The following is a 25008-nucleotide window of genomic DNA, read 5'->3' as shown; positions in this document are numbered from 1 at the left end:
CTATTGGGTTCGAATCGCAGCGCCCTAAAATGGCAGCGTGGCAGAGAAACTGAAAGGTGAATTTGAATTTCTAGGTGAGGACGACTGACCCCATAAGGTTCCTAGAAAAGCTGAGCTATCAGTCTGAAAAAAAAGATTACGGTCAAGACTCCTTTATTTGGCATTTAAAGCTGTTTTTCATAGCAGTTTCGTGTTCTTTTGAACACCTGTACTGTGGTAGTTCCCTCTCCATTTTTCTTACACGTCCTGCTTCTTTGCCAATAGCTACTGAGCACCTCGGGACAGAAATACCGTCAGAAGCGTCTCCGACTCGCAGGACGCCGGGTGGCTGCTGCTGTTCTGGAACGTTCCCTGCGATCGTTGTGCGTGTGCGGCGGCGGCTCCGCTTATCAGCGGCCTCGCAGCGCCGGTGCGTGAGGAGATCGGGACGCGGGGCGCGCCGGGGGCTCCGCGTTCGCCGAGCTGTCACGGGCAGGGCCGGGGCTGCGTCCCCGGGCCCCGGCGGCACGTCCTGTCCCTGCGGCCGCTGCGGCCCCAGCGCTGCTCCCCCCGCGGGTTCTCCGCTTCCCCATCTGCTGCCCGATAAGCGCTCACACGAGCAGCTGCCCCGCGATACGGCGCGACGGCAGCGCTGCGGGACCGCGATAGCCAGGAACAGCTGTGCTGCTGCACCGGGGCCGCCGCCGCCGCTCCGGGGCGCTGGCACCCGGCCCGCGGCCGCGCCACCTCCCGCCTTCCCTCCCTTATCGGCTCCGGCCGCGGCTCCGGCGCTGCGGGGCCGGGCGGGTCAGCGCACCCTCCGCGGGGCCGGCGCACGGGGAGCCTGCGTGCGGGGACAGCGAGAGCGCGGCCGGCGCCAGCGAGCGCGCTCTGGGCCAGAACGAGGAACGGGCTGCGGGTGGCGATCGGGTTCAAACGGGAGGCGTGGCCTGAGGTGCGGCCGGCGGAGGGCGGGGACGGGCCCTCCCGGCTCGGCGCCGCTCTGCGGCCTGCGGGGCCGGTGCTGCCGGGCCCGGGCCCCTCGCAGCCGCCGCCATCGCGGCCGGAGGCGGGACACAAACACTGCCGGGCCGCTCTGATTCGTCTGTGCGCGGAAGGGGCGTGGCCTCAGGAGAGGCTTGCGATTGGTCCTCCCGCAGGGGGGTGGATTTTACATCTCTGTCTCTTGTTGCGATTGGTTGCGCCACCGCTGCGGAGAGGGAGAGAGGGCGGGGCTTGAGTCTCTTCCCTCTTTGATTGGCTCTGGCGGGAGGGATGATGCCTATTACGGGTGAGAAGTTTTCTTATTGGCTACCGTTGTAGCACGTGCGGGGAAGGAGCTTGTAGAGCGTCCTGATTGGATGCGGTTAAGGAGGGCGGGTCGTTTGGCCGCGGACAGCCAATGACCGTAGGGCTCCTCTCGCCGGCCCCGACCCCGGAGCGCTGATAAGCGGCGCTGGCGGCGCCGGGCGGTCAGTGCGGCGGGCGGTGCGGGCCGGGGATGGCGCGGGGGCCGCAGCCGCTGCGCGCCACCGTCCCGTTCCAGCTGCAGCAGCGCCGCGGAGACGGGGGCCGGGCAGGTAACGGGAGGAGCCGGGCACCGCCGGTGTGCGGCCTCGGGGGACCCTGCGTGTCCTCCGCACCGGGGGCGGTGCTGGGGCCCCGAACCGGCACCGTGAGCCGCTCCGCCGGTTCCAGCGGCACCTCCCGGGGCCGAACCGCGCTCAGCGGGGCGTGCGCCTCTGCGCCCCGGGCCCGGGAGGCTTCTCGCTGCTGCTGCGGGGGTGGAAGTGGAAGAGAACGAGACCCGGGGCAGCGGGGGGAGCGGCCGGGCGGCCCCGCTGCGCCCGGCGTGCGGTGCTGTCGGAAACCGCGCGTTCTCTGCTCCGTGCGGCTCCTCTGGCTCGGTAAACAGGCGACAACTTGAGCCGCACTCATGGCCGTTTGTCCCTAACTGCGCTGCTGAGATTTCTTCAGGAATGCTTTTTTCAGTATAACTTTTTTGGGACCCAATTCTAGTGTTTGGCTTTTCTCGATATACATGTTGCTTCTGGCTGCGTGCGGCGCTGCTTTTGGCCGCTGGGTTCTTGCTTGGCTCTTCGTTATCTCCTGAAGTACCGAAATAGCAATGAAACGCTTTCTGGGTCGGATGCGAGATCGATCGATCGGTTTTGTGCCAGCCAGGGCGGTTCGTGCGGCGGGTCCCTCGGTGTCCGTGCAGCCCCCGCTGCTCCCGCCGCCGAACCGCCCTGCGGAGGGTGAGCCCGTCCGAGCGATAATTAACAATTAACGGCCCCTCCTGGGGCCCCGCGCTCCCTGCTCGGGCGGGGCTGGTGTTGAGCAGAGGAGCTATTGAAAGGCTTTTTGTTCAGTTTCCACTTGAAACAAGCTAAGGAAATGAATTCTGCTGGGCTCAGCTCTCTCCTCCCCGGGCTGCGCTGGAGCGGGTGCAGCCGCTCCCAATGGGGCGGTTCCTCGGCGGGTTCAGCTGTCAGCGATGGAGCAGCTGGGGAGCCGGCTGCCTGAGCTGCGGTTGCTCCCCGGTTGTGCTGCAGCTCCGAGCACACGAACCAGAGCTGCTGCTCCTCGTTTCTTCTGGCTCTGCCTCGCTCTGCAGGACCTTCAGTGTTTTCTCTTGATCACCATAATTTCCTCTGCAGTTTTGGAGGAGTCTGAATTTCCAGCCTGGCTCGGGCTGTTCCCTGTGTGTGTGGGAGCTGCAGTTAAATGGGCAGTTTAACCCGAACCTGGAGTGCTGGCGATCAGAATCCAGCTCTTGTGCTGGTCCCCCGTGGGTGCTCAGCCACTGCTCCCTCCGCTCTGCGCGGCCGCCCTGGCTGCGGGTCTGTGTGCGGCGATGGGGGCTGATCTGCAGCCGCTCTGGTCACGGAGGATCCGCTGAGCCCGGGGCAGCTGCCGCAGCCCAGCCCTGGCACTGAAATATCCTCAAAGTGCAGTGAGTTCTGCTTGTGCAAAGCCGGGTGTTGAAATCCCGTGTGGACGCGGCTCCGGCGCTACCCCCGCAGGTCAAGGTGATGATGATGCTGAAGTTCTTCAGATTGCTTTATCATTTGAAAAACAAACTTTGAAAGAATTAAGGTAGAGGTGAAGAGTTCAGCTGCTCCTCAGCTGGTGTTGGGCTGCGGGCCGGAGCCTGTTGGAGGGAGCTGCCGTTTGGCCGCGTCCAGGAAAACCAGCTCGAGCCGCCCGTGCCAGCTGCGCGACCCCCTCCGCGGTGTCCGCAGGTGCTGCGTCCCGGGCGCTCTCCGGGTCCTGCGGAGCTCCGAGGCTCCGGGTCGCCGTGCTGGGCTCGGGTGTCTGCGGGAGTGGTGGGTGCCGGGCTGTGCAGTGTGAGCAGCGGCTGGGACCGCAGGCTCTGCCTCCCCGCGGCTGCAGCGATTGCAGCGCTCCGGGGGTTGCGTTTCTGGGTTGGTGTTTCAGAGAGCTGTGAAATCCCATCCTGAGTTCCCCCTCGGTTACGGATCTCTAAGGGCAGGTGGCTGGTGGTTTTGGGAGGTGTGGGGCACCTCCCTGGCACAGGCCTGAGGACGAGGGGCTCGGTGGCCGGAGCTCCTGCTGTTTCAGTGCTGGTTCAGTGTGGTTAATGCACCACCTGCGGTGCCCGTTTTGGGGAGGGAGGCGGGAATGTCGTACCCAAAGCACTGGAGAAGAGCCGGGGTTCTTGGCTTTGGAAATCTAATTTTCTTTCTCTTCCCGTGCAGCCAGCGTCCCGTGTGCCGCGGCCGCGGAGCGGAGCCGGCGAGCGCCGCAGCCCCGCGTGCGCCGCACGCCCTCGCTGGACACCGTGCTGGGCTCCTACCTGCTGGGACAGTGGCCGCGGGACCCCGAGGGAGCGGCCGCCTCGCGCGTGAGCCACAAAGCCACCCAGGTACCGACCCGCGAGCGGGACGGGGCGGGGGGACGGCGGAGCGTCCCGCCCGCCCGGCTGCGGCTGCCTGCGGCACGTCCCGCCCGGCTGCGGCTGCCGGCAGCTTTTCTCCCCCTTTTGCTTCCCAGCTTCAAGTGATTCCGCTTTGGTGCAGGGTCGGAGTTTCCCTGGCCCCGTCTGGTGGCCTCTGCCTTTCTGCTCCACTGTTGGCTCTGTGCTGCTTCTTTTCCCGGGGCGGGAAAACGGCCTCTGGAGCTGCGCAGCCGGAGCTCGGGGCGTTATCTCGCTCTGCAAAGGGGTTTTTTCTGTCCTTTTTCTGAGGAAGTGGTTTTGCCACAGTTGGTACAAAAGGTCCTGTAACTTCCTTCTGCCTCGACAGGCTGCCCGGAGAGCAGGGGCGCGCGCGTGCTCTTCACCTTCGGGCCGTCCTATTGCAAAGAGCCTCTGTGCTCCACCTCAGGCCGCGGTTTCGGTGAGCAGCGGTGCAGAGCCCCCGCCGGTCCCCAGCAGCCCAGGCCCTGTCTGGGGCTCCATCACGTTCCCACAGCTGCAGTTCAGTTCCCACAGCCCTGCACGGGCCCAACGTGGGACGGGCTGCGGGTCCCCGGGACCTTCGCCCCCCTCAGCCCCTTGTGTGCGACCTGCTGGGATAGAGTGACACGATGTTTTGGGGTGACGGCCAAATAACGACGTTTGAGCTGTTTGGGAGAGAGGGTCTGGGGCAGCACAGGAGCTCGGCTGTGCCGGGGCCGCGGCGCTGGGCTGCGCCGGGGTGAGCGGCAGCTCGGGGCTCAGCGGGAATCGGGGCGAACCGGGCGCTGTGAACGGGCAGAGCAGCCGCTGTGCTGCCCGTGGGTACCGCGGGATGGACACCCGGACACACGGACACCCGGACACACGGACACCCGGACAGGCGGCTGTGGCTGCGGGGAGTGCGGCTCATGGGGTGAGGGGTTTCACCGGGGCTGCGAGGGCAGGAGAGGGTGGATCCCTGTCTGGAGATCCCCTGCACCCGGGCAGCAGGGACCCCTGGGTCACTCGCTCCTGTGCCTTACGGAGACTTTAAAGCCCGTTTGTGGTGCTGGAGCGAGTCAAGGGCGCCGAGCTCAGGGAAGGAAGTTCCCACCCTTCGATCAGAGCAGCAGCGCGTTCCGATTCCCAGCGATGCCGGAGCGTCGCGCTGCTGGGGCAGCGGCCGTGGGAGGCGGCACCGGGGCCGCTTTTCTGGCGGAGTCGGCTGGGACACGGGCGGCCGCGCCGCGGCAGCCGCGCTGGGTTTGGTGCTGATGGGGGTTTCCTCTCGGTGACGCTGCTCCGAGCAGCCGGTCCCCGCGCCCGGCGGCGCCGTCGCGGCCGCGGTTGATTCTCCGGAGCTGTGGCTCAGCGCGCTTTGCCCTGCCAGGTGGTTGTGGTTGAACCACAGACCCTGGGCAGGTCTCTCACCGTGCTGGTCTGTGAGGTCCAGTTTCCTGACGGGCGTGAATCTGGCCAAAATGGCTTTGTTTGGGCAAATGTAAATAGGTGGCTGTCTCGTAACGCGTGTCACTGGGCGTCGTGTTAACGGGGGGACGCGGGAACAGGCCGGAACGGGCAGCGAATGGGCAGCGGTCGATCACGTATCCTTGGGGCTCTGCCAGAGTCTCCAGGCGGTAAATGTTTGATTATCCTCAGCCGTGTTTCTCGTCACTTCAGACTCCGGTGTCCTGGCACAACGCGGCAGCGGGGAAAGCCGGCGCTCACCAGCGCTCCGCGTCCTGGGGCAGCGCCGATCGCCGCCGGGAGGTAACGCGGCCCGGGGGGGGAACGCGGCCCGGGCGGGAGCTCCTGCGCGCCCGGGGGGTGGGGGGCGGGACCCGGGTTGGGGGGTGGGGGTGAGGACGCAGGTGGGGGGGCTCGGCCGGCCCTGTAGCTGCGGCTCGTGTGACAGATCGTCAGGCTGAAGCAGCAGCTCCAGCGGACGAAGCTGAATGGCAGAAGCGGCAAAGAGAAGGAGAGGAGCTCCCCGCTGCTGGGCGACCACGCTGTCCGCGCGTCGCTCCGGGTGCGTGCACGTCCTGCTGTCCGTGTGTCCTCGGGGCGCAGGGCGAGCTCCTCTGGGTCCCCCCGTTCTCAACCTCTGCCCCATGTCCCTGTGCGCAGCGACTTCACTCGACTCCGGGAGGCTCTGCAAGGCCTGGGCTGAGCCCGGAGAGCTGCGGGACAGGGCATGACGGCCGGGTGCACATGGATATAACGAGTTATTGGTCCTGGGTCATTGCAGGACTCTCCTTCGGGCTTCCTTTGTCCATCTCCCGTTGTGAGGCTCAGCCCCTGCCTGCACCGGAGCCTGGAGGGGCTGAACCAGGAGCTGGAGGAGGCGTTTGTGAAGGAACAGGGGGATGAAGAGCTCCTGCGGGTAAGTGAGGGTCACAACGTTGTCCCAAATCCCCTGGGGGTCCTGGAGATCTGCTCCTCTGAAGCCTGGATCTGTCTCTTGGCCGTGGGAATGGTCTCTGCGTTGAGTTTTTCGTTTGTTCTGGGCATGTAAATGTCTAAATTGGGTCAAGTGGCCACTGAGTTCCCTCCCTGGAACGTGCTGTGCTGTGGGAGCTCAGCCGGCCGTGCTGCGGGACGGGGACGCGGTGACACTGACCTGTCCCGGCTGTGTCCGTGGGCTCCTCGCGGGGCGGGCGGGGGCACGGCCGCACACCGCTGCTGTCGCACACGGCCCCTGCGGACGGGGCTTTTTGCTCCACTCAGACTTTGCTTCCTCCCCAGATTTTGGATGTTCCAGACGGACACCGGGCGCCTGCACCTGCCCAGGGCGGCTCTGGAGCCGCGTCCCTGGCGCTGGATCCCGGCAGCGGCAGCAGCCTGTCCCTGTCCCCATCCCCCTCTGCGCCGCTGCGCCCGGCGGCTGCGGAACCCTCCCCTGCGGCGGACGAGGGGCCGCGGGCCCCCAAGGACAAAGGTAAACGCTGCAGGCGGGGGGCGAAGGGGCCGGTGCTGCAAACCCCGCGGGGCGGCGGCTGTTGGATTCTTTTAAAACTTTCTCAATGTGTCGTTTCTCTCCCCGCCAGACGAGGGCGGCTCTTCACCAGTCCCGGCCTTTGCTGCTTCTCCCCGGCCCAACCACAGCTACGTGTTCAAACGGGAACCCCCCGAGGGATGCGAGAGGGTTCGGGCCTTCGAAGAAGCTTTGTAAGTAAAGGAGCCGTTGGCAGCAGAGAACTCGTGTGAGGTTGGTCCTGGGTGGGGGCAGCTGAGCTGCTGGTGCCACAGGAGTCCCCACTGTCCCCAGGATCAGAGTCCACCCGTCCCCCACCGCAGCACTGCCCCATGTCCTGAGAACCTCATGTCCGTCTGTCCAGCCCTCCAGGGATGGTGACTCCAGCACTGCCCTGGGCAGCCTGTTCAATGCCCCACAGCCCTTTGGGGAAGAAATTGTTCCCACATCCAACCTCAACCTCCCCTGGCGCAACTTGAGGCCGTTTCCTCTGCTCCTGGCGCTTGTTCCCGGGGAGCAGAGCCCGACCCCCCTGGCTCCAAGCTCCTTTCAGGCAGTTCAGAGATCAGAAGGTCTCCCCTCAGCTCCTGTTCTCCAGCTGAGCCCCCCAGGTCCCTCAGCCGCTCCATCACACTTGTGCTCCTGTGGATCCATGTTGTTTCAAGACAAACCAGCCTCCCGTGCCGCTCTGTCTGGTCGCGGGGCTGTCGGGGTGTTTTCCCCGCGGTGCCCGGGAGCGTCAGCTCCTCACGGTGTCCCCGTGTCCCCGCAGCTCCCCCAGCCCTGAGCAGCCGTTCCAGCCGTCCTGCCCGGACAAGAACAAAGTGCACTTCAACCCCACGGGCTCTGCCTTCTGCCCCGTCAGCCTGGAGCAGCCGCTCTTCCCCAGCGTTGGGCTCCTCCTCTGCAGGGGGCTCCGGCCCCCCAGCGCGGGCTCCTTCCCATCCTGCCCGGCCCCAGCGCCCAGCCCCTTCCTCGGTGCGTGGGAGGACGCAGCGGCCGACGGCTCCAGCGAGGCGTCCGCATCTCCCGCCCTGAGTTACGGACCCTGGAAGCGCGGGCAGCGCGAGGAGAGCGGCTTCCACAGCTCCCTCGTGGTGTGAAGCCGCTGGGAACGCGGGCGGCAGCGCCGGCTCCTCTGCCGGCCCGGGGAGCCTTAGTGCCGCGGAGGTGGGATGTGGCGGCCCTGGACTGACACTGAGGGTGATGAAGCTGAAGCACAAGGTGCCGCGGGCTCCTCGCTGTGGGACGGGCTCGTTTCTCCGCGCCTCCCCCGTTGGAAGCTCTTTCCTGTGTGGTTGTTGGGTGCACTCATGCTGGGAAGGAGGCTGAGCGGGGGGTTTGGGGGCCCGCGCTGCCCTCGCGGGCTGGGGGGCCGGGGCCGCGCTGTGTCTGCGCTGCAGCGGCTCCCGGTCCTGCAGGAGCTGGGGGGGCCAGGCTGGTGCAGGTTGTGCTGCGGGAGCTCCGGGGGGTTCGGGGCTCCAGCCCCTCATTCTGTGAGCGGGACCGGGGGCTCCGGCACCGCACGCAATGGGGAAGCGGGTTCGACTTCGCGCTGCTGTGGAGGCTCTGGCGCGTGGAGAAGCCGATTCTGTTGTATCTGATGTAGAAACTCTATTTTTTTCCAAAGACGCTATTTTTGCAGCCATTCGGAGTTTGTGTTTTGTGTCTCGGCGCCGAGCGGGAGCGCGGGAGGGGCCGCGCGGGCTGTGCGGGGAGGAGGCGCGGGGAGCCGGGGGCAGCTCCGCGGGCTCCGGGAGGAGCCGGGTTGCGGTGCGCGGTCCGGGGGGTCGCGGCCGCTCCGCACCCGGGTGCGGGTGCTCGGCTTCCTGCTCCGCACCGCCGTGCGGGTGCTCGGCTTCCTGCCCTGCCCGTGGCGCGGCCGCGTGTCCGCGGTTCTTCAGCTGGCTGCGCTCGCCGCATCCCGCCCTGCCCGGGGAGGGATTTCATTGCAGTATCGAGTTTCCCGTCTCGTTTCGAGGCCGGTGTGTGTAGGAGCCGCCTCCTCTCGCTCTGCGCCCCCTCCCGGCGGTGCCCGGGCTCGTCCCCTCCCTGCGTGCAGCACAGATCAGTTTCACAATGTGCTGAAAAGATTTTAAATCCTTTGGAGGATGAAGCTGGAGAAAGGCAGAAGCTGTTACTAAACTGCTCCTGTTTGTATATAACCAATCTCCCTCCGTGTCCGGGCTGTAGGAGGCAGTAGCACCTTGCTGGCGTGTTTGGGATGGTGCTTAGAACACCCCTGTTCAGAAGGAAATCAATGCTCAGAGGGGCTTTTTTATTTTCATAGAGGACAAAGCCAATGTCAGCAGTGAGGGCTCCATCCCGGCCACCCCTCAGATCCATTCAAACCCAGAGAAGCTGAAAGAGGCAAAAGTAAATGGTGAGTGAATCACAGAAAACCCGGTGAGAAGGAGCCTCTGGAGGCCTCCAAAGCAGCCTCTAGATCGGCTTGGTCGAGGGTTTGTCCAGCCAAGTCTTGGGCACCTCCCTGGGGACCTGGACGTCTGGACGTGGCCCGAAGCGCCTTGCCCGTGTCCCACGGGCGCTGGGACAGCAGGAACAGAGCCTGGGTCTTCAGCCGCCCCGCACCACGGAACCCTCGTGCTGGGTCGCAGTGCCGCATCACAGTGGTGTGACCTCGTGTCCACCAGCCAGACCAGGCTCTGGATTAGCAGATGGAGGCGAGTACGTGTAAGGGAGAGCTCGGCTCGGTGTTAATTATCCCCTGGGACTAGTCAGGCTTTGGCTACCATGAGCCACTGTGTTCAAAGGGCAGAGAAAGGAAAGCCAGTGTGTCCACGAAGTGTCACCTCTGTGGGTGGCAGTTTGTCTCAGATCCACTGAGGAGGGCAGAGGAAGTGGAGTAAATGACCCTCCACACTCACTGCAGGTGGGACAGGCGATCAGGGGCTCGAGTGGCAGGAAAGGATTTGAATGAGCCCCAGGGAAGATGCGGGAGCAGAGGACGCTGGAGGGTGCAGGATTTCCATTGCTGCCCAAGAACAGGGGGAGGCAGCGAGTTAATGCTGCCGCAGCACAAAATGGGGACAAGTGTCACTGCAGGGTCCTTCCAGCTCTCCTGGTGATGGCAGCAGCTGCGAGTCCTGCCTGGAAGGGAGCGTGTGAGACTTCCACTTATTTTTCTTTCCACATCCAGAAGTTGCTCCTTCTCCTGGCTGTGCTCCCAAAACCAGCGAGACACCAAAGCCGATGCCAAGGAAGAGGGTGACAACCCCCCCACCAAAGGAGGCAGCCAGGTGGGCGCGGGGGGGAACGCGGGGGCGTGGCGCTGCTGCTGCCCCGGCCTGTCTCCCTGCGGCCGGGAGGACGAGGTCCGGGAGCAGGAGCTGCAGTGCGGCTGGTCTGTCCGTGAGAGCCTCTCCGCTGTCTGTCTGTCTGTCTGTTCATCTCTGTTCGTGCCTCTGTGTGTGTGGCAGGGACACTCCACCCGCCCCTCAGCAGAGAACGGAGTGCGAAGCAGCACAGAATATGCCAAGGGAACAAGAGGAAGGTAACGTCACCTTGTCGTGGGATTCTCCCCCAGAAGGCGTGTTGCCGGCGTGGCCAGGAGTGGTTTCACATTTAGGCTGGCCCTGCAGCATCCCACGGTCCTCTGAGACATAACCAGGAGTGCATGAAGGAAGGGACAATCCTGTCCTAAAGATTTGGGGAACCAGTGATTGAAGGAAGCATCAACACTCTCTTTGACAGCGATAACCGAAGCTCCTGAGCGCAGAGCTAGAACTAAACCAACCACCTCACATTAAACATGGGCTCATCCCTCTCTGCCCCGATTCCCAGCTCCCCTGCACTGTGTAGCTGCTTGGAGGTCAATGTTTTGCTGCACAGTGAGGAACAACCTGCCCAAATCCCAGCCCCAAATCCCTCGTGGTTATAACTCATTGTTTCCAACTGAACATAACACAGGTAACGCCTCCCTCTGTCCTGTTTAACCCACTGTCCTGCCCCTGCCTGCAGCATTCGACGGTGCTTTCGACTTATTCTCTGAAGACATGAATGACAATATCAGCCTTTACAGCACGGAGACCATCGCTGTGCGGCCGGAGATTAGATCAGGCAGCCCAGAGACGTATGACGAGCTGGGGTGGCCAGACACCGACGGTGAGTGCTCCGGAGGCTCGTTCCAAGCTGATGTCTGGGTGCGCAAAGCGATCTTCCTCACGTGCCTTCCCCAAGGCGAGCACCAAGCTCCACAGCCGAGTTACACGTGAGAAGCTTTAACAGCGTTTCTGCTCCCCTCAGATTTTGGCAGCAGGACGGACGGCGGCTGCTGCTGCGGCTGCTGCTGCGGGGGCACGAGGAATTCAGGACTTAGCTCGTCCTTCCCTGGTGAGGAGGCAAACCGAGCGACGGGAGCAGCTGGCTGGCGGTTGCACAGCTGGTGACTCCAGTTCCTATTTCCCTTGGCCCTGTGCAGGCAGCCCTCGTGCCCAGACACCCGTCTTCCCTATGGGTTCTAAAAAACAGGCGACACCACCGGCAAAGCCAAAAAAAGGCTTGCAGAATGTGGTGAGGCAGAGGGATGAGCCAACCGCTTCGTTTGAGAGCCACTGCTGCTGCGGGACAACCTGGGTGCAGGAGGTGAGCGGGACAAGTGACGCTTCAGCCGTGGAACAGGAATGAAGGAGTTTTTTAAGAGGGTGGTGAGAGCCTGGCCCAGGTTGGCCAGAGAGGGGGTGGATGAACCATCCCTGAGACATCCCAGGCCAGGCTGGACGGGCTCTGAGCACCCTGAGCTGGTGACGATGTCCCTGTCATGGCAAGGGGGGCACTGGGGGGCTGGGAAGGTCCCTTCCTACCCATTCTATGATTCTATGATCGAAGGAGGTGTGGGAACAAGCCTAAAAACTGATCCTCTGTTTAATCAGGCACCTGCTCCCAAGCCTCCCATTCACTGCAAAAAGCAGGGGAGCTCCGCTGGTGTCAGCACTGTGGGCTCAAGCACATCACGCCACCTGGCAGCAGAGAGCCCGGGCAGGGCGCGGGAGCAAGTGAGTGTGAAACACGGGGGCACGTGTCACACTTTGTTGTGTGGGGACGGCAATTAGAGCAGAACTAAGTGTGGCTGGTCACTGGGGTCACCCATACATTAACTGTCTCACGAATGCTTTAACTAGACACAGGTGCTAAAGAGCAATTTGGTTATAAGTACAAGGAAAAATTAAACTAGAGGTATAATAATAGCCTAGTTGTTTATTACTGTTAATCATCAGCATGAATTGGTTATAACCAGCCGGGGAACTGCGGGAGAGAGTCCAGCGCAGGGCAACAAAGATGCTGGAGGGAGTGGAGCATCTCCCGTGTGAGGAAAGGCTGAGGGAGCTGGGGCTCTGGAGCTGGAGAAGAGGAGACTGAGGGGGGACTCATTCATGTTCACAGATATCTAAAGGGTGAGTGTCAGGAGGATGGAGCCAGGCTCTTCTGGTGACAACCAGTGACAGGACAAGGGGCAATGGGTGCAAACTGGAACACAGGAGGTTCCACTGAAATTTGAGAAGAAACTTGTTGGGGGTGAGGGTGGCAGAGCCTGGCCCAGGCTGCCCAGGGGCTGTGGAGTCTCCTTCTCTGCAGACATTCCAACCCCTGGACACCTTCCTGTGTCACCTCAGCTGGGTGTTCCTGCTCCGGGGGGACTGCACTGGGTGAGCTCTCCGGGTCCCTCACCCCTGCCGCTCGGGGCTCTGTCTCCCCAGGCCCTGCAGGCGGCTCTGCGGCGCAGACACGGCCTGGCCCAGGGCCAGCGCCTGGCCCTGCTGCAGCTCTGGCAGCGGCTCGGCGGGCAGCCCGGCAGCGAGGGCTTCCACCGCACCTTCTGCACCTACTCGTGGTCGTGGAACGCCGGCCGGGAGCTGGTGACGGTCGCTGACCTGCGCAGGCTGGACCGGGAGCTGCGCCAGGGGCGGCGGCCTGCAGGGAGCGAGCGGGGATGGACGGCAGGATGGACAGCGCCCTCACGCTGCTGAATGAGACGCGAAATAAAAGCGAGGAAAAGCGTTTTTATCGCGTGCTGCCCGCTTCCCGCCGTACACCGCCACCCCCGTGAGGGAGCGGCTTCCCGCCACCGCCCCCACGTGGCCGCCCAGCCCCGCCCTCTCCCGGGTCGCAGCGTTAGGTAGCGCTTCCGCTTCCGGCGGCGCTCGGCCCAACATGGCGGCGCCCAGGGAGGCTCCGGAGCGGCGGCTCTTCGGGAGGCGCTTCCTCACCGACCCCGCCCGCCTCTTCCAGCACAACGCCTGGTGAGGGCGGCCGCCGCCCCCCGGTGTCCCCTCCGCGTCCCCTCCGCGTCCCCGGCCCTTTGCTGCCCACCGCGGAGCGGCCCCGGGAGCCGGCCGAGGCGCTGCTGGCCTGCGGTGCCTCTCCAGGCCCGGCCGCGGGGGTCGGGCTGGGGTGACCGAAGCTTTGCGGGGGCTCGTCCTCTCCGCCCTGGCCTGGCGGTGGTTTGGGGCTTCTCGGGGGCCCGGCTGCAGACACCGGGGCGCGGCGGGGCGGGGGCAGGCGGTGCCTGGAGGGCTCGGAGCGGGGGTCCCTGCCCGGCTCGGGGGGCTCCTGCCTGGCTTGGGGTGCTCATCGGGGGTCCTGAGCCTTCCTTGGCGAAGTCTGGAGGGGGTGAATGAGTCTTATGGGCTTCCTCAGGTTCCCTCAATCTTTCCGAGAAATGTGTTGCTTTGCTTTGTAGCTTCATGGCTATAGTTAATAAAGTTAAATGGTTTGCTCTCCGGAATCTATAAGCTCTATCTGTGCACGTTAGTGACTAATGTAGACGCTGGGCAAAGACGGTTTCCCCCGTGATCTGCCACGGGGCGGCACGGTGCCAGGCGTTGGCTTGGGGCCGCAGGGCTTTGCTTGGAGAAGGCTGTTGTTTTAAGATACGTTAAGCCCTCAGGTTTGCTGGGAACTGAAGGCATTTTGCGTTTTTCAAGTAAAGATGTCCCTTGTGGTCTCCGGCTGGCAGACCCTTTTAAGAGTTGGGTAGGTTTAATTTGTAATAAAGTAACATGTGCATGTAGCAGCTTGTGGTTCATTTTGGGACTGTATCAAAGGCGTGTTCTGAAGTGCATCCTCAGTAGCGCTTCCCTGCAGAAACTCCTAGTAATCTAGTTTTTCACACAAATGTCAAGTCTTTGTTTTGTGAGTTAATATCAAAAGACTGATTCCTCCTGAGGCCAAAATAGTGCTTCTTGATCCTTGTAGTCTGCTTTTCATTCACTTGTTTTAATGAAAAAAGGTCAAGTGAGTCACTTTAATGACTACACACTGTGTATGCACATTTGAGTTATTAATAGGGTCTTAATGCATTAAAGCTTCCTGGGTATTTTTGTCATAATTAAATTGAATATTAAAATAACACTTTACCTCCCAAATAACCCTAATGCTTTTTTTTGTTTGAACTTGAGAAAGAAAATGTGGTTTTCTAAGACAGCTAAATCAAATGGCCGGGTCAAAGCAAGCAAGCGCCTGCCTGTCCGTCACCCGAGAGGGAACAAGTGCTTTTCGCTGTGTGAGAACAGCGGTTCCTCTGCAAGGAGCCGTTTTTACCGAGTTCCCTCACAGTTTTTAGAAAAATGATTTATTTCCTCTCCGCTTGGCTGAGCGTCAAGTAGGGAAAGGATTAGGGGGCAGGTTTGGTGTCTCTTGGGCTCCCAGTTACATCTTTTGTACAAGTGCAATTCGTTCAGAATCAGGAGCCGTAGGTGCTGGCGGCTGGTGTCCCGCTGCGCAGCTGGAGGTGGTGCCGAGCTCCACAGCCGCTGGGTTGGAACTGTTCTCTTCTCTCCCTGTCTTTGCTCTGCCGTTGTCAGCTGAGTAGTTCTTCTTGTTTTTTACAACAGGGATAACGTGGAGTGGTCAGAAGAGCAGGAAGCCAGTGCCAGGAGTAAAGTTCAAGAGAACAGCTCACAGCTCTTGCCACAAGATAAACAAGGTACTTTTGGATACTGTTGTAATGTTGGGTCTTAAATTGTTCATACAACAGTGGAACAGTCTGGTGAAAGCTGTATACACATGTTCGTTTATTCCTCCCTTCCCCCGTCTCCCAAATCATTCAAAGTATGTTACCTAGTGATTGATAATGAAAAACGGCGCAAGAGCAAGCTTTCTGTTCTTAATTTGCCTCCCTGTGACTTTCCCACAGTCTAGAGACTCATCCTCCAGGAACAGAAATGGTCTTGGCTGGGAGGAGTCACCTTGGGTTGAGCTTCTTTGTTCTTGTTGTGTTTCTTTAAAAACTCGTTAGTGTTCCTTGTCAATGAACTTCTTTCAGTGTAGAGCAACAGCCTCATTTAATCTTATTTTCTCTGCCTGTTTTTGCTCTCTAAAGCTTCAGTTCTAACAGGCAATCTTTTGTTGCTTGCATGCTGCGGAGCTGTCCCTAATTCAAGCTCAGTTTTAAGAGGGTCTAATGAAGTCGTGTCCATATCTGTCTCTGTAGTTAACAAACAGCATGATAATGATTAAATCAGAAGCGAAGAAAAATTGTTCTATCTTAATTGAAGTGTTTATTATCAGAGCGGCAGGATAGGGATCCTGAAGCTTTTATTTCCTCAAACTTGGCTTAAAGGATATTTATCCATCCAAAATACAAAGTTTACCTGAATCAAGCTAAAGCTGCACGGCTCTATGGTCAGTAAGACAGTGGAAGCTGTTCTGAGTTGGTTAGTAACGTGTCTTCACTCCACACCTGTTAGAGATTATCCAGTCCCTCAAATGATGCCGAACTGGCTTCCCGCTCCTTGGTGTGATAAGAAACTCGTTTGATGATGATCTTGTACCAAGCCGAGCTCTAGGATGCATCTGTGCCTTTTGTTAATTTGAACAAATTAAACGGAGTGTGTCGTCTTTAAGGAGATTCCGATCGCTATTGGAGCTATTGAGAACTGCCCATATAGCTTCCAGTTGTGTTCACAATAGCAAATTTAATTATACCAAAGAGCATCCCTCCTAATTTCTTGGATTCCCAGAAGTATCCAGCAGTTTCTATTGTGGTACCCATTGTGTGGAGTTCATTTTAAAATCTGGTTAACATTAAAGGATGCTGCCTGTCATGCTTTGAGAACCTATATACAGCTAGGAAATTGTGGAGCAATTTACTGTTGGAGCAGTTTGTCAGGTCTCCGTGATGGATTTCCCAGACCGAACAATGGGGAGCGGGCACACTTGGACGGCGCTGTTCAGGGGAAGCTGTGGAGACAATGGGGTGGCTGAGCGGGGGAAGGCAGCCCAGCCAAATGTGCCTGAAGGGTCTGGTATTTTGAGAATGGGGACTGTCCAAGCAGGAGAACAAAGGCAGGGTATTGGTCATTATGGCTGCATTCTTCTCGGGATTTCTCGGGGCTGTCAGAATTTGTTCTGAAGGAGTTTTTTGGGTATGTCGAAGATGTGTCTGCTGGCTGGGAACAGAGAAGGATGTGGAGGAGTTTAGGGGGTTGCCTCTGAGGCTCCATAATCAGCCATTCGGGGGCTCCTTGGCGCGCTCTCTTTCGGTATTTACTCTTGCTTGCCCCTCTGCGGTGTGACGGGGGGTGCGGGCTTGGCTGCGGGGGTGTCCCCGCACAGACAGACAGGACGGTCAGGAGCGCCTGTCGCAAAAGTCTCTGGAGGAGTCTGGCTCAGGTGCCCGTGTCCGCCTGAGCTAATACCGCTAAACGGGATCGCAAAGCAAGTATTTAGTGGACTTTGTGGAATAAGTTGTGTAGGAAGTCAGACTGAAAAATAAATATGGTCATTTTTTGCTTTGAATCTGTTTCTTGCATGATCTTTTTCAGCCAGCGCTTGATTTCTTCCATTTCAAAGAGGCCTTTTCTGTTCCCAGCTTCCTTTAGATCCCGCCAGGAGACAGACAGCTCCCTCTTCTATCTCTTTTCCCCTTTTTAGCCCTAACACAGTGAGTGTGAGGAGGCAGGCTGAGTATTTGTGTGGCACAGCATAATGTAATACAGGTGATTTTCAATCAGTAACCTTACTTGTTAAAGCAAATTGCTGAATAGGTGTCTGCAGGGATCCCCGACCCTCTGAACTGATGAAACCCTGAGACCTCATTTGAGTGCTGGTGTCATTTTTCTTGTGTTTGCAGAGGACTATGAGGTGAACGCAAAGAAGTACTGGGATGACTTTTATAAGATCCACGAAAATGGCTTCTTCAAGGACAGGCACTGGCTGTTCACCGAATTCCCTGAGCTGGCTCCTAACAGGAACCCGAGTCAAAATGGGGATTGTGTGCGTGAATTTAGTAACCAAGAAGAATCCAACCACGAAGGGCTGGGAAGCTGTGAAAATGGACATTGTTCGTTGGAAACCAGGGCAGAGAATCAGCTAAACCTGACCAAAAGCACACCTAAGGTCTGCGCAGAGGAGCCGGCTGCGCAGGACCATGATGAGCTGAATCACAGCGACGGAGGTTACCCAGGGTCGTCTGCGGCTTATCGAATATTAGAGGTAATAGTTGTAGGACAGAGTCACACGTCACACAGTCCCTTGCATCAGTGTTAGGGTGACTGGGACACAAAACATAGAATTGGAAACAGCACATTATTGCCTTAAATCAGTAAAATTCAAAGAGCAGCTTAACACTGGGTGAAATCTGTTGGGATTCTCTTGGTTCAGACTGTGAATTGGCAGAGCACATGGGCCATGAGAAGTTTCCGAGTTTAAAATACCAACCGTTACAATCAGATGTTGAGATAAACATTTAAAACTCATCTTTTGAAGAAGCTGATTCTTTCACTTGTCGGCATAAAGATTTCCCTTGTAAATTATGCTTCGCGTGTTTGCACTGACTCTTGTTTGCCTTGGGAGATGTGAAACAAACAATGAAACCAAGAATCTAAAGATGCCGTTTGGTGTGTTCCTGGTGGCCGTGTAATAGTGGAGAATCTCAGATCAATACGGGGTTCGTCCCCACAACACTCTGTAGGACTTTTAAACATTGGGCTCCTGCCCGCTGGTGACAGCCTCTGCCGTTTCCCACAAGCGCCTATCTGCAGCCCTGCTCCTCGGAGCTGAGCATGTTCACATCTTGCAGCGAGATTTGCAAACGGTCGCTGCTGTACTCCCTCGTTACTTGTGAGTTGCTCTTTGTTCCATGGTTGTAGGGAGATGATTTGAAATTAGCTGCGTGGGACATGCTGAAGAAATGATTTTCACTGCGCGTACTTCTGCTTTCTTTGCCCAGGTTGGCTGTGGTGCTGGAAATACAGTCTTCCCAATTTTACAAACCAATAAGTAAGTACTTCTCAGCGGGTTTTTACCTGCACGATACACCAGCCTCTGAAAGATGTTTGGAAGAGTGTTGCCTGTGTTCTTAGTTGAGACAATCTCAGAGAAAGGCCGGATGCAAACGGTACATTTGCCATCCGCAAGTTCACATGATTGTGTTTCGAGCTTGGAAATGTTTGGTCTCAGAACACAACCACCATAATGTGAGTTTACATGTCTCGTTCTGAAAGCGTTTTCTTCCGGGTCTTAGCACCGCTCCTTTTCCAGAAGGAAAAGTAAACAGGCAGCTCCATATGAGAATAACCGAGGGATAAAGGAGCAACATGTTGCACCGGCTTTTGCACAGCACGTTGCTGATAGATACAGACTGAAGCCCAGGATTTCTGGCTCCCAGTTCTGTGCTCTGTGTGTTTGAAGCCGCTTCTGTAATTCTGATGAGGCACCTTTATATAAATGATGATAGTTTCTTTTATTTATTTCAGTGACCCGGGACTTTTTGTCTATTGCTGTGATTTTTCTACAACAGCCGTGGATCTCGTCCAGGTAAACTCACTGGTGATTCCAAAGATAGAAGCACATGGTGCCAATTGCACATTGACACAAAACTGTCACAGCTGCCACCAGCTGTCTAGCAGTGCTGGCGGCTTTCTGGATTTAGCCAGCCCTGATGCTGACCCCTGTCTTGGTAGATCAGGAAAACCAGCTGTCCAAATTGTAGAAATGAGGGAAGTTGGAGTTCTCAAAATGTCAGGTTGGCAGCAGACAGGTCAGCTGCGTTTCCTTTCCCCTGTGGCTGGCAGCTCTTGGCCAAATCCAGCGCTCCTTTAGTTGAGCAACTGCTGAACCCTGAAAACATTCGGGCTATTTTTTAACAGGAACCGAGGCTGGGTTGGGTTTGCGTGTGCGTTGCTGCCCCTGCAGCTCGGGGGGTGCTCTCGTCCTGCACAGACAGCTGAGCAGAGGGGCTGCTGTCTGTGGAGCTGGAGGCTGGAATTCAGCCAAAGGACAAACGCTGCTAATGCATTTCAGGTCAGAACAGAGAACAGTTAAAATATGAAATGTAATGACTCAATGAGGCGAGATGGGGAGCACAGCAGCGGAGACAGGATGCCGTTCCATCCTCTAACCTGACGCAAGCACTGTTTGCGGAGGCTCCTGCCATCTGTAGCAGCAGCTTTAGAATAACACACAGCTTCTGTTACAAGTCTCAGTGTTTGCAAGAGCACAAGTTCAGGCAGCCAGGTTTGGGGTTGAGGGAGTAGTCTGTGTGTAGTTCAAATGAATATTGATTTCAGTGATACAGAGAGGGGCCTGACACACTTTTGTAAAGATTTCCTGCTTAAGAGTGTAAATCCCTCACTTTCTACCACTGTTAGTGGAAAATGTGACCTCAAAACTTCAATAATCCCCCAATCCAGTTGGGATTTTTGGCCGTGCTGATTGCCTGAATGTAACAAGTCCAAAACTCTCGGTAAATCTCCCGTGTGTACTCACTTTTTACATTTCACCCCGTTCCTCATCAGACAAGGGAACCCACCTGACCCCGTCGGCCTTAATCCAGTGAGGCCAAAACACTTCTGAACACACCACTTTATGATGTGAAAGATAAAATGCTCCCGTGTCCAGATAAGACTGAGATCAAGGTCTGCTGCTAATGCTCTGATTTCTCTCCCCTTAAACACAGAACAATGCAGAATTCGATTCTTCTCGCTGCTTTGCGTTTGTCCACGACCTGTGCAGTGACCAAAGTCCGTTCCCGATGCCGGATGAGAGTCTCGACATTGTTATTCTTGTCTTTGTCCTCTCAGCAATTCTCCCAGAGAAGTAAGTTTTAATAATTCCCGCCTGATGTCAGAAGGTAGTGCATCCAGAACTGGGGTTCTTTAATAGCAGATCCCTCCATATCAGGAAAGGTTAAAGTTTGTTCTGTGTCTGGTCCAGTTTTCCATTAAGCTTCTGAAAATGAAATGTGCAGGTGTTTTCTGTTGTCACAAATTCTGGTGCAGGACAGGGGGACTTGGGGGTGCTGAGTGGTTACAGGTGGCGTCTTGCTGCGCTCACAGTTGCGCCTCCATTCTGAACCCAGCACACTGGGAACTCAGCACCCGTTTGTGTAAAATGTGCTACTAGGTTGTGAGGCTCAAAGACGAGATTAATTTAACGTATGGAGGCGGCAAGAAGGGAGGGGACAGGGTCAGAAAACGGTTGAGAAAAGTGCTGTGACCTTAGTGTGACAGTGTGTTACAACCTGCACTAGTCGCTCTTTCCTGTTCCCTTTGGTTTTATTTCACAGCATTTTTCAAGTTCACTTATTACTTGTTTTACAGAAACCAGTGGAGATACTGTTGTAATTAGTGAGAGAGAGCAGTTAATCGCTGCTGTGGCAGGCTGGGTTCTCATTGTAGAAAAAAACCCCAAACAAACCAACAAACAAACTCTACAAACACCAGCACTGAGTGTGAGAAACGAGGCAGCCAAACAAGCCACCTGTGTCTGAGAGAGCTCAGAGAAGTGCTGTCTTTTGGTAGCTTTTATATCAAGTTGAAACATATATAAAATGTATACCTTCTTTTAGGAAAACAGGCCAAGGAAACAAGCATTGTTTCGCAGAGCGATGAGTACCTCTGGTTTGTTTTTCCCTCAGGATGCAGTGCGTCGTTAACAGGCTGAGTCGCCTTCTGAAACCAGGAGGAATGGTGTTGTTACGGGATTACGGCCGCTACGATCTGGCCCAGCTTCGCTTTAAGAAAGGTATTTGCTTTTCCCTTGGGTAGTCTTGCCAGATCACTAACAGATGATGATTCTCTGGAGTTACCGGCTCCCTCATTTAGGAGGCAGCTCATTAATTCCCCTCAAGCATGGCCTGTGCCAGGAGAAGCGCATCTTGTCTTTACGTGCCGTTGGACGGCAGTTGTTGATTTTTACATGATAGCTGGTAACTGTTTAAATGCCTCTTGCCCTTAGGTCAATGTCTGTCTGATAACTTCTATGTGAGAGGTGATGGCACCAGAGTCTACTTCTTCACACAAGGTAGGAGGCTGGAAAACATCCTCTGACTCTCCTCACCTCTTTTTGTCTCTCTGCCCTCGAGTTTCACCACCAGCTCTTTCCAGCCTTTCTTGGAGCAGTGTGAAATGTGAAGTACCTGGGCTTGTCACTTGCTGATGCAAACATGGCGGGGTGAATCCCTTTTCACAGAATCAGAAAATGGTTTGTGTTGAAGGACCTTCCCAGCTCCCCCAGTGGCCCCCCTGCCATGACAGGGACATCGTCACCAGCTCAGGGCGCTCAGAGCCCCGTCCAGCCTGGCCTGGGATGTCTCAGGGATGGTTCATCCACCCCCTCTCTGGCCAACCTGGGCCAGGCTCTCACCACCCACATTGTAAAAATTTCTTTCCTCATGTCTGGCCTGAATCTTTTCTCCTTCGGTTTAGAACTATTACCCAGCTTTTAGAGAAAACCAGTGTGTTTGGTACACTGGGAGGGGTGGGATTGGAGGAGCTCTCCTTGAATCTCTTTGCCTGCGGAGGATGGAGCGAGGTGGACACCACCTGAAGGAACTTCTCTAGACTTTAGCATTCTCCTGCGAGGAGATAAGAGGGGTGTGGTTGAGCGTCGAGCTGAGGCAGCCTCTCCAGTTCTGCTGCTGCTTGGTGTTCGGCAGGGCTTGTATCCTCCCTGCCGATCCCCAGCTGCACCTCCAGCCGCTGCCCCGCGGACCCCTCTGCGTGGCCGGTTTCAGAGCAGCGGCACAACTGCAGCCACCTCTTCCCTTCCCCACTGCACAAGTCTTGTTTGTCACAACAAAATGAATGTTCCGTGCGTGTTTGGCAAACGCTCCGTAATGGCGAGCATCTGATAAAAGAGCACAAGCTGGGACCTGTTAGCCCTTTTCTGCAGAAACTCCGTAAAATCACGTGCTGCCGGGCCGCAGCTCAACAAGCGCTGTGCTGCGCAGCAGGGCTGGCTCTGGTTTGCCCACGGCCAGTGCGCCGGGGCGCTGGGGCTCTGGTTTCCTTGCTCAGGAATTCCTGCCGGTGCCGCAGCCTCCGGGGCTCTTGGTGCTTTGGTTGGGCCCCAGCAGGGTGTGCTTTCCTAAAGGATTTTTTTTCCCCCCCAACTTAACCTCAATGGATCCCATTCCCCTCCAGCCCATACAGCGTGGATCTTACTGCCACCATTTAAAAGCGTAGGCCTGATCCCCTTCTTTGCTCTTGCGGGCTCTGAAATTCCTCTGGGGGCGGCAGGGAAGAAATGGATATGTCCCTACTCGTCAGAAGATGCTCCCTTAATTGGTTACTAGAGGCGATACCCATGTCTGAAACTCCTGCTGTTTTCTCTTTGTCGAGTCTCTGTAATTCTAGTTCTCCAAGTAATTCTTTGCTTCCTTGGTAATAGAAGGTAAACTCAAGGGAAACTAGAGAAACTGTGATCTTAATCCCCCATAGCACAGTAATTAAATCCTGTCTGATGTTTGCACTTCCCTGCCAAGCGAGACCGTGAGCTTCCTCTGCTCCATCGTCCAACACAGTCTGTCCCTCGGTGTGAGCGGTGCCAGGCGGGTGCAAGCCGTGGTGTCCTCCATCTCCTCCTCTCTGCTTCCAGATGAGTTAGATGAGCTCTTCACAACAGCTGGGCTGCAGAAAATCCAGAATCTGGTTGATCGGCGATTGCAGGTGAACCGTGGGAAACAAATGACGATGTATCGAGTATGGATCCAGTGCAAATACCGCAAGCCCACCGCCCCTCAGCTCTGAGGAGCCGGGACACGCTTTTTAGGTTGGAGCCTCTTCGTGACCGCGTGCAGCGTCTCCTGCTGGCGAGATGTGGTTCCACCGGGGCCAGCGCACACAGGACCTCAGTGCCTTTCCGGTGCCTAGCGTTACTTCAAGTGAGTTTTGCTAAGGACAAATGCTCTAAAAGGAGACCAAGCCGTAATTTAGGTGTCTTGCTACTGGTCTGAGGTTTTTAAAATTATTTATGGTTTTAGTGACTTAAGAAATGGTCATGTTGTCCTACAGCAGCCAAGCAAGTTGAGTAGTGTGTCGCTCATACTCCGGATTTCCACATGAAACAGGAGAGCTTCGACCTTACCTCGTGTTGTGTGCTCTTGTCTGGGGAACAAAAACCACAGAACTGGTAAATCTGTTCTTTGCAACTGGTCGCTAGGCCTCGTGGATTCCCTCGCCAGCTTATCTCGTGCAGCTCTCTTCGGGTTTGTGCACATCCACACGTTAAAATACTCCGACCCAGCGCGTGAACTGAGAGCACACTCGTTTCTCTGGGCCAGCTTCCCCATGGCGCCTCGTGCTGTGGTGTTGGTGTCTGATCCCTGCGCGGCTCCCGTTAAAGGTGGGGGTGTTGGCAGGGGCAGCGGGGCCGGGACAGCCGGGGGTGCGAGACATCAGTCCCTCTTTTGGGTTTAACAGCTCCCGGATCTTCTCATCCCTCCACCCAAAACCAGACAGATGCACAAATGAAGTTTATACCACGCTGATCAACGTCAACTGCCAGTGGTGCTCAGTAGCGCTGCCCTGAATGGCTGCGAGTGGTTTACCCGACGGAATATTTACTCTGCGAGTTTTTTCTTTAAAAAACAAAACAACAGAACACACACAAGCACTATTTATTTATTTCTTTATTTCACAAACTCCTGCCGCTGGTTGTGCTGAGATGTGGCTGGCGCAGCGGGAGCTGGGACTGGAGCAGCTCTCTGCTGAAAATAAAGAATTAAAGCCCAGATGAAAGCACAGGAAACAGCTTGGAGAGCACGCGAGCTCTTCGAAAGCCGTTTGCAGCACCGAGTTAGCAAATAATGCCGAGCTCCGAGTATGATAAATTAACAATTTTAAAATGACACAACTTTCCCCCCGTTCCCCGTCGCCTTGCGTGAGGTTTGTTCCGCCGGCTCTTCCCGCACCAGCGCTTTTTGCCGAGCTGGTGGGTCCCCGTTCGCTCGTCAATCGCCCGGCGCTGGGAGCACGGAGGTGACGGGCGCCCCCGCCGTTCCCTGCCGTTCCATTCCCGAGCTCCGGGAACCTCCATCCGCTCCCCTCGCTGCTCCGCGCCTGCCTCCCCTCGCTGCTCCGCGCCTGCCTCCCCGCGCTGAGCCGCGCCTGCCTCCCCTCGCTGAGCCGCGCCTGCCTCCCCGCGCTGCTCCGCGCCTGCCTCCCCTCGCTGAGCCGCGCCTGCCTCCCCTCGCTGAGCCGCGCCTGCCTCCCCTCGCTTGAGCCGCGCCTGCCTCCCCTCGCTGAGCCGCGCCTGCCTCCCCTCGCTGCTCCGCGCCTGCCTCCCCTCGCTGAGCCGCGCCTGCCTCCCCTCGCTGAGCCGCGCCTGCCTCCCCTCGCTGAGCCGCGCCTGCCTCCCCTCGCTGAGCCGCGCCTGCCTCCCCTCGCTGAGCCGCGCCTGCCTCCCCTCGCTGAGCCGCGCCTGCCTCCCCTCGCTGCTCCGCGCCTGCCTCCCCTCGCTGAGCCGCGCCTGCCTCCCCTCGCTGAGCCGCGCCTGCCTCCCCTCGCTGAGCCGCGCCTGCCTCCCCTCGCTGAGCCGCGCCTGCCTCCCCTCGCTGCTCCGCGCCTGCCTCCCCTCGCTGAGCCGCGCCTGCCTCCCCTCGGGCAGGCCCGGCCGCTTCCTTCCCCAGCAGACACCCGTATTTTCAGCGCCCCCCCGCCTGTTGGCTCTGCAGAAAGCCGATCCAGCGCCGCTCTGCCTCTGCCCCCGCCGCCGGGCGGAGGGCGAACGAACCGCGATGCGATCGCTCGTTCGGCAGCCAGGATGAGCTTTTGTTTTTATTATTTTAATTGTTTTTTGTTTGCTTTTTTGTGAGACACCTGGGGGTGTCATGGGGTCCCCAGGGAGGGCAGCGATGTGATTTGGGGGGGTGTGGGGTGCCCTCGCCCTCAGGGGAGATGAGGGTTTGGGA

The 25008-nt window shown here is 57.8% G+C and overlaps 3 protein-coding genes across 5 annotated transcripts; all 3 read left to right on the top strand.

The window, feature by feature from the left end:
* The first annotated feature begins 1410 nt into the window (after nt 1–1410).
* On the top strand, nt 1411–8502 carry FAM117A (family with sequence similarity 117 member A). Its single transcript, XM_082070915.1, has 8 exons — nt 1411–1559; nt 3702–3868; nt 5561–5650; nt 5796–5909; nt 6129–6263; nt 6626–6818; nt 6928–7048; nt 7627–8502. The coding sequence occupies exons 1-8, from the start codon at nt 1481–1483 to the stop codon at nt 7955–7957; spliced, it is 1230 nt and encodes a 409-aa protein (XP_081927041.1). The 5' UTR covers nt 1411–1480; the 3' UTR covers nt 7958–8502.
* A 323-nt stretch (nt 8503–8825) lies between these two features.
* EFCAB3 (EF-hand calcium binding domain 3) lies at nt 8826–12983 on the top strand. Of its 3 annotated transcripts, none has more exons than XM_082070876.1 (7): nt 8826–10114; nt 10295–10368; nt 10836–10979; nt 11121–11207; nt 11296–11459; nt 11747–11869; nt 12572–12983. In XM_082070876.1, exons 1-7 carry the CDS (start codon nt 10068–10070, stop codon nt 12839–12841), a joined length of 909 nt encoding a protein of 302 aa, XP_081927002.1. In that variant the 5' UTR covers nt 8826–10067; the 3' UTR covers nt 12842–12983. The 3 variants fall into 3 exon arrangements, with proteins under 3 accessions (XP_081927002.1, XP_081927001.1, XP_081927000.1); XM_082070875.1 differs by having other exon boundaries at nt 8826–9237; nt 10015–10368; nt 12572–12980; XM_082070874.1 differs by having other exon boundaries at nt 8826–10368; nt 12572–12980.
* METTL2A (methyltransferase 2A, tRNA N3-cytidine) lies at nt 12967–23182 on the top strand. The gene is made up of 9 exons (XM_082070873.1): nt 12967–13114; nt 14708–14799; nt 16948–17309; nt 18046–18095; nt 18572–18632; nt 19774–19913; nt 20734–20840; nt 21054–21119; nt 22695–23182. The coding sequence occupies exons 1-9, from the start codon at nt 13026–13028 to the stop codon at nt 22844–22846; spliced, it is 1119 nt and encodes a 372-aa protein (XP_081926999.1). The 5' UTR covers nt 12967–13025; the 3' UTR covers nt 22847–23182.
* The last annotated feature ends 1826 nt before the right edge of the window (nt 23183–25008 follow it).

This window comes from Streptopelia decaocto (genome assembly GCF_964273445.1).
Source record: "Streptopelia decaocto genome assembly, chromosome: 22".
Classification (NCBI taxonomy): Eukaryota; Metazoa; Chordata; class Aves; order Columbiformes; family Columbidae; genus Streptopelia; species Streptopelia decaocto.
The sequence above is the reverse complement of the archived record's forward strand: the minus strand, read 5'-3'. Positions and strand labels throughout refer to the sequence as shown.